General features: G+C 41.6%; 3 protein-coding genes and 1 non-coding gene across 9 annotated transcripts; 2 read left to right on the forward strand and 2 right to left on the reverse strand.

Annotated features, from left to right (window-relative positions):
• The first annotated feature begins 613 nt into the window (after nucleotides 1-613).
• LOC106337538 (heme-binding-like protein At3g10130, chloroplastic) lies at nucleotides 614-1,612 on the forward strand. Its single transcript, XM_013776641.1, has one exon. It carries the CDS (start codon nucleotides 720-722, stop codon nucleotides 1,485-1,487), a length of 768 nt encoding a protein of 255 aa, XP_013632095.1. The 5' UTR covers nucleotides 614-719; the 3' UTR covers nucleotides 1,488-1,612.
• On the reverse strand, nucleotides 1,564-2,551 carry LOC106337539 (protein transport protein yos1-like). Of its 6 annotated transcripts, none has more exons than XM_013776646.1 (3): nucleotides 2,445-2,528; nucleotides 2,217-2,255; nucleotides 1,564-1,931 (listed from the first exon to the last, which is right to left on the reverse strand). In XM_013776646.1, the coding sequence occupies exon 3, from the start codon at nucleotides 1,917-1,919 to the stop codon at nucleotides 1,683-1,685; it is 237 nt and encodes a 78-aa protein (XP_013632100.1). In that variant the 5' UTR covers nucleotides 1,920-1,931; nucleotides 2,217-2,255; nucleotides 2,445-2,528; the 3' UTR covers nucleotides 1,564-1,682. The 6 variants fall into 6 exon arrangements, with proteins under 6 accessions (XP_013632100.1, XP_013632096.1, XP_013632098.1 ...); XM_013776642.1 differs by having other exon boundaries at nucleotides 2,217-2,282; nucleotides 2,445-2,519; XM_013776644.1 differs by having other exon boundaries at nucleotides 2,217-2,278; nucleotides 2,445-2,461.
• A 72-nt stretch (nucleotides 2,552-2,623) lies between these two features.
• On the forward strand, nucleotides 2,624-2,695 carry TRNAM-CAU. The gene has a single exon. It is a non-coding gene; the product is annotated as a tRNA-Met (tRNA).
• Nucleotides 2,696-2,923: 228 nt separating this feature from the next.
• On the reverse strand, nucleotides 2,924-6,647 carry LOC106337478 (uncharacterized protein At1g04910-like). Its single transcript, XM_013776591.1, has 5 exons — nucleotides 6,096-6,647; nucleotides 4,740-4,812; nucleotides 4,586-4,656; nucleotides 3,571-4,502; nucleotides 2,924-3,493 (listed from the first exon to the last, which is right to left on the reverse strand). The coding sequence occupies exons 1-5, from the start codon at nucleotides 6,645-6,647 to the stop codon at nucleotides 3,232-3,234; spliced, it is 1,890 nt and encodes a 629-aa protein (XP_013632045.1). The 3' UTR covers nucleotides 2,924-3,231.
• Nucleotides 6,648-7,104: the final 457 nt, after the last annotated feature.

Consider the following 7,104-nt stretch of genomic DNA (forward strand, 5'->3'; position numbering starts at 1 on the left):
AGATAGATAACGCAGTTTAATCAACTAAAATCATTGATCCAATCATTACACCAATACCAAATTCAAGAATCAATCAAACTCGCAAAACAAGAAGAGAGAGAGGAGCAATCTCAGATATCGAAAACCCCAATTTTATCTTCACTAGCAATCAAAGTGCAAGGATAACAATTTTTTTCATGGAATTCATCACTGATGCTCCTCTCTAATAAAGCCAATAACAACACCTAAGACTTAAACAAAACGAGCTAAAAAAAATCAATCAAATCGCCGAACATATTTTTTCTGAAGTAATGGGTTGGAGAAGTATTTATACAAAGGCACCGAAAAAAAAAACATAACAAAACCCTAACCGGCTGTTTGGTAACGCGGTTATCTTAATCCTAACCAAGGAAAAGACAGACTAACCTCTCAACCACCAACTACGTGCCGTTTTCACTTCCCAATCTCCAAAACATACGTGCCGTTTTTCAAACCACCGAGCAAAAGTGTAAACAGAAAAACATCATCATCGTCGTGGAATCAGAAGCTCCACTAGAAAGAAGCAATCCTCTGGAACCACACAAAAACCAGAAACGGGTCAAAGCTTCTGTAATCTTTAGTCATAAAAGCAAAGTCGTTTAATTACAAGTTTCCTTGATATTTCCACTAATATCCAAAAATACGATGTTAAGTTTCATCGACTATATAATATACGCCAAATATAACATCACCTTATTCAAATGCAGACCATAGCAAAAACGAAAACCAAACTAATAATAAACAGTAACAACACCATGGGAAACGTCTTCGGCAAGACTTACATAATGGGAATGGTGTTCGGTAAGATCGTCGTGGAGACTCCCAAATACACCGTCGCCAAATCCGGCGACGGCTACGAGGTCCGGGAATATCCGCCGGCGGTTTCCGCGGAGGTCACTTACGATCCGTCCGAGTTCAAAGGCGATAAAGACGGAGGCTTTCAGGTCTTGGCTAAGTACATAGGCGTCTTCGGCAAACCGGAGAACCAGAAGATCGCCATGACGTCGCCGGTGATCACGACGGAGGGGGAGAAGATCGCCATGACGTCGCCGGTGATCACCAAGGAAGGGGAGAAGATAGCTATGACGTCACCGGTGATCACTAAGGAAGGGGAGAAGATTGAGATGACGTCACCGGTGGTGACGAAGGAAGGAGGAGGACGGGAGAGGAAGAAGAAGACGGTGACGATGCAGTTTCTGTTGCCGGAGATGTACAAGAGGGCGGAGGATGCGCCGCGTCCGACGGACGAGAGGGTGGTGATAAGGGAGGAAGGAGGGAGGAAGTACGGCGTGGTCACGTTCAGTGGAACTGCGGGAGAGGGTGTGGTGAGCGAGAAGGTGAAGAAGCTGACGAGTGATCTCGAGAGAGATGGGTTTAAGATCGTTGGAGAGTTCGTGCTCGCTAGGTATAATCCTCCGTGGACGTTGCCTCCGTTTAGGACCAACGAAGTCATGATCCCTGTTGAATGAAAGAACTAGCTTTTGTCTGAAAAACTTGTTTTTTTTTTTTTACACTGTGTTTGTGGTAAAAGAAGCAACAGAACAATAATGTATACCAATGCTAGCTTTTGATTTTAAAATTTCTATTGAACGAACATGGATGAATCAACAACAAAGTGCTTGTTCAGACAAAGGATCAACTAGTGTATTTGAATATGATATTTTTTAACCGGAGAAGAGTTTAAAGACGATGACAATTAAGTTGAAGAGCATGAGGGGGAGCCTCATGTACTGGCAGGCGTGGATGAGACCAACGATTTGGCCTTTGAGGGAGTTTCTTTTGCCGGTTTGGTGTAGCTCCGCGAGTATCCATCCTTTGGGAGCTAAGAAACGGTCTTCGTTGAGGATAGCAAGTGCGTTTGCGAATAGCAGCAACCCTTCCATCAGTGTCCAGAACCCCATGATGATTTTACTCTGTGAAACACACCAAAGGATCAAGAACCATGCGTAAATACAGTTTTATCTAACTATCAATCGTAATGAATCTAACTTGTAATCAAGTTAATATCCAGAACCAATGATTTCTCAGTGAGAAACCGAGATGAATCATATGACTTAAGGGTGGGGAAACATATAAGATACAGTTGATGTAATAATTGAAAGGAATCCACTTGTACTATACGAGTGTTTAAGTATTAAGCCAGCAAAATCTTGATTCTAAGTTAAGAAAAAAAAAGACATGAATAAAAGAACACCAACCAAGTAAAGGAGGAAACTTGACTTGTAGTAGCTCCAAGCCTGGTTAGAATCCTTTGGCCTAACTACCTGATGATACAGATTCAATTAATCAATCAAATCTCATGCAAGAAACTAATTTCATTCTAAGAAGATCAAAAGGTTTCTAAGAAAAGTTGACTGATTGATTGCTTTTCCATCACAACTCCGACGGAAGAGAGATTCATATGAAGATGGAGGAGAGATACTTACTTACAGCTGAGTCGAATCGGGGTTAAAGGGTTAGAGAGATCTTGTTCAAGAGAAGAAGATGATCACTAATCTGAACCGGTTTTGTTAACCGACTACAAAATGTTCGGGTCATGACCTCATTTAACCAACAATCTCTATTGTATTATTTTTAAAAGGAGAAATACAGATATATCAACAAAATCAGAGTGGCGCAGCGGAAGCGTGGTGGGCCCATAACCCACAGGTCCCAGGATCGAAACCTGGCTCTGATAGAGATTCTGTCTTTTTTTTTTTTTTTTTTTCATTGTTTATTAAACACAAAAGTAACAGAAGAAAGAAAAAGACCTACAAAACATCATAACCATTTATAGAGGGGATCGTGTGTATCATGTATAAATCTGTACTTAAATGTACATTGAGTGTTTTAAGTTCACTCATAACAATAACAATGTGATGATGGGGACCAAAAAAAAACGAGAGAGTTACACAAAATCATGATGCTTCAGTCACATCTCTCTCTCTCTCTCTCGCTGTTGGTTTGGTTTTTAACTCTGGGATCTCTAATCATCTGCTCTGAAGACACACACAACCAAAAAGAAAAAAGAATGCTATATATATCTTTGATGATCATGTATATAGTGGAATATTCCATTCTACAGCTTTGTGTCCATCTTCCAAGAAAGTCATCTTCTTTCTTTTTTTTTCCTATATTGTACAAAAAGAAGGCTACAAAAGTTTTTGCATCAATGTGTTGTTGTTGTTGTTGTTGTCTCTGTTCAACGTGTTTCTTACTTCTTCTATATCTTCATCAAACACTCTCCTTCCATCTACCTGAGCCTGTTCTTAAACTTGATTTCCACACTTGCTCACTCTGACTCTGAGACTTGTTACAGATACAATCCGGTTGTGGGTTTGCGTAAAAGTTCTCCTCTAGCCTTGGGAACTCACCGGGAAGTCTACCATAAGGAGCTCCAATCCTCCCTTCATGTAACCTCTTCACCTCCGAAGAAAACTCATCCCATGACATCACACCTTCGTCTAAATGATCTATCAGTTTCACAAAATTCAACCTGTGCCATTCACATGACAAAACCTCAGCCAACAAAGCTAAAGAAAGAAAGTAAAGAGAGAAGAAGCTGATTCAAACCTGTCTGGATTAATAGTCTTCTTAAACCCTTCGAACCTCCTATGCCCTTGCACAGCCTTAGCCATGTTCCCATCATACGTATACACAAACACATCGCTCTCCAACGCAACAATATAATCCAACGCAGCCAAACGGTTCTGGTACGCCTTAAACGGCTCCAGCTCCTCTTCAGTCGCCAACGTCGAATGAGAGAAGACATTAGGGTACTCTTCTCTGAACGCGTCCATGCTGTTCCCTCCGTAGATCTCTCCAGCGACTATGTAAACCGTCGTGGAAGATGGATACCCCATGGCTTTTAAGAATACAGCCGCTTCTCGTGGAGACATGGGACAGCCTCCTTGGATACGCCTCTCTCTGCTGTCGATCTCTTTCTCCTTCCAGTGCTTGACATTGTACCTCATGATCCTCAGCTCCTCGGCTTCTTGGCTTGTGAGGTTGTGGCTGCATCCCGTGAAGGCGAGCATGTCTTTCTCGTATCTTAAATGGAGAGCGATGAAGGGTTGGCTGTTGTTTCTTAACCGGTTAACTAGTACTTCTCCAAGCTCTTCGATCTCCTTGGAGTAAGCAAGTGCCTGGTAGTTAGCGCGGCATCGAAGGCGTTGGATCGATGGTGGGAGGCCGTTGTTGGCGAGGCGTGAGTCGGTGTGTGTGAACTTTATCACTTTGTGTTTTTTCAGCAAAGGTAGCATCTCGGTTCTGTAGTAGCTGGCTTTGGACCAGGAGACGGGAGCCTTGAGGAGAGGTCTCATGGCTGCGTAGCGTGGAGGTAAGTACTCGGTGATGTCGACGTCGTCTTTTAGTACGTTCATGAAGTGTCTCCAGTCGAAAATGTCTTTGAATGTGCTGGGGTCGGTCCAGAAAGACTCGTGGTCGAGGAGAGGGAGGACGAGGGTCGCGTTCATGATCTTTGCTGCTGCGACCATGTCACATATCTACATTTTTTTTTTTAATTTGGGAATCAGTAAAGAAGGTTTAGAAAACAACAAGAAAGAACTTTGGGAGGTTTGAAACTCACTCCGGTTCTCATCTGGTTTAATCCGCCGTTTGCGTGTACTAGAAGATAACCATTGGTTTTCCTACGTAGCCCTGAGCCAGACACAGACACATTTCAGAAAAACATATTGTTGAGAGAAACTGAACAAATGCAAAGATAACAAGAGCTTGCTTACTTGAATGGTTCTTGGGACGTGAAGCACACTGGCGATAGTTTCCGCTTTCTGGTTTTTGCCATATCTCAGGAATCTGTAACACACAAAAACGTTAAATGTAAACTCTAAACAATGGTTAATGTAGTTAAAGTTCATAAATTACAATCCTTTTTAACAATAAAGATAGTTCCTTTAAGTCTTCTCCAACAATCAAACATTCAATTCACTAAAGCGTTTTTCGAATGAATATTCATTCAATAATGATAGTGGCAAGAGGTCAATGGAAACTGTAGAGGAAGTGTTTATCAACACCTAAGCAAGCTCTTAACCGAATCCTTAGAAGAGGAGGAGTCCACTTTTTTTAGAGTTTGTGCAAAAAAGAATCCTTAAAATCCTTTGATAAGGATTGATCCTTACACTGTTCACGGGTCCCATTGACTACGTGGCGGCCCGTGAATGGTCATTTTTTTTTAAAAATTTAAAATATCCAAGATTAATCCGAAATAATCTAAGATTAATCTGAAATGTCGTTGTGAGAAGGATTCCAATGAGTCTCATCATTGCGGATGGTCTAACGAAGGCTGCCTAAAACTTCCATTTGACTTATTCCTCGTCAAACTTCATATAATGATATCTCAGAGAATGCATAACGAATTTTGATTGGCTAAAGTCATAACGATTAGTTAATTTAATGATATCATCACTGATGCAATCAATTGAGACATTCCGAGAATCACACGTAAACATCTACCCCACTTTTTCCTTTTAGAAAATTTCTCGAGAAAACGAAAGAAAACAGAGTTTCTGTTAAAAATTCGATCTTTACTCAACAAAAACAGAGGAAATTTTGGATTTTTCTGGGTTGTGATCAGAAAGCTCATCACTTTAAGAAGAAAACAAAACTGATCACAAGCGTTGATTGGTCAAATGACGAAACAAATTGCAGACCTTTTTCTCGGGAAAGTGAAAAAATTCTACGCGAAGAGAAAACAGAGGAAACAGAGTAACATTTGGGTTGTTCTGGGTTTTGATCAGATAGCTCGAAACTTTGATAAGTGAAACGACGAAACCAAATCACAGATTTGTGGGTGTTCTTCGACTCGTCATCAATCAGAAAAATCACAGATTTGTTGGTTTTTTCTCGGGAAAGTGAAAATTTTCTATGCAAAAAAGAACAGAGGAAACAGAGTAACATTTGGATTGTTCTGGGTTTTGATGAGAAAGCTCGAAACTTTGATTGGTGAAACGACGAAAACAAACTGCAGATTTGTGGGTTTTCTTCGATTCGTCATCGATCACAAAAATCACAGATTTGTTTTTTTTTTTTTCTCGGGAAAGTGAAACTTTCTATGCATAGAAAAAGAAAGAAAAACTCACGGGAAGCTTCTCAGAAGCAACGTTCTCCGTCATCGCCCTTTGAGCCATCGACCAATCTTCATGCAACGCCCTAACAACCACGAGCTCGTTCAAATCCCTCCGGTGCACGTGGCCGCTCATCAACGAGACTCTGACAAAGAGAGAAGCAACGACGAGAACCATGAGGAGCCCCAAGATCCTCCGCCCCACGTTCCTCCCGAAGAACCCAACCGCCGATGATGATCCTCCGCCACCACCGTCGCATAAAAACGGCAGTTTCAGCAGTTTCCCGCGGAGAAGGTACCGAATCGTGGGGTGGTGGTGGTGGTGGTAGTGGTGGTAATGGGATCCGCTGGAGGAGGAGGAAGGTGAGGAGCACGCGCCGTTCGTTCCGACGGTTGCGGCGGCGTCGACGTCGTCTAAGTCCGGCGAGGAGATGTTGACTATGTTGCAGTAATCTGAGGAGACAGAGGGTCGCTCGGAGGTGGTTGTGGTGGTGGTTTCGAGGGAGTCTCCGATACGGCGGCGTGTGATTGGTGCAACGGCCAATGGGTTAGCGCCGGCCGTTGACATTTCGCCGCCTGAAGAAGGAAAAAAATCAAAGCGCCAAAGATGAAAGAAACGTATATTTAGAGAGAGGGAGAGAGAGGAGAAAGTTGGTTTTTTTTTTTTTTTTTTTGACAGCAAACAATGCACAGACTCATATTTTTTTCTTTCGTTCTTTGTGTATTATAGCCACCGTGATGTTCGGTGAAGCTGAGAGGCGTTCAAGCTTTTCTAAATCTCTCTCTGTTTCGTGTGTTATGTTATTTATATATACGTGTATTTATCTCTATTTATATATGGTTAGTGTGTGTATTTTGGATGTGGGACTTTCTATCCCTAATCATTTATTTATGGAAATACGAACTTTTGATTTTTATATTTGTTTCTATAAAAAGAACTAGGGGAATAATTTGGGTTACAGTTTGGTTTCGGTTGGTTTTTTTTGTTAACAAGCTACTTCAAAATAAATAATTGTTTTAATTAC

Source organism: Brassica oleracea, chromosome C4 (genome assembly GCF_000695525.1).
Source record: "Brassica oleracea var. oleracea cultivar TO1000 chromosome C4, BOL, whole genome shotgun sequence".
Lineage (NCBI taxonomy): Eukaryota > Viridiplantae > Streptophyta > Magnoliopsida > Brassicales > Brassicaceae > Brassica > Brassica oleracea.

What these genes read in the sequence shown, in the direction of transcription:
- LOC106337538 (XM_013776641.1), top strand. Translation starts at nt 720, where the DNA reads ATGCAGACCATAGCAAAAACGAAAACCAAACTAATAATAAACAGTAAC.
- LOC106337539 (XM_013776647.1), bottom strand. Translation starts at nt 1,919, where the DNA reads ATGGGGTTCTGGACACTGATGGAAGGGTTGCTGCTATTCGCAAACGCA.
- LOC106337478 (XM_013776591.1), bottom strand. Translation starts at nt 6,647, where the DNA reads ATGTCAACGGCCGGCGCTAACCCATTGGCCGTTGCACCAATCACACGC. An exon ending in TTGCTTCTGAGAAGCTTCCC is followed by an intron (nt 4,813 to 6,095) that starts GTGAGTTTTTCT and finishes TGTGTGTTACAG; the next exon opens with ATTCCTGAGATATGGCAAAA. An exon ending in TAAACCAGATGAGAACCGGA is followed by an intron (nt 4,503 to 4,585) that starts GTGAGTTTCAAA and finishes AAAAAAATGTAG; the next exon opens with ATATGTGACATGGTCGCAGC.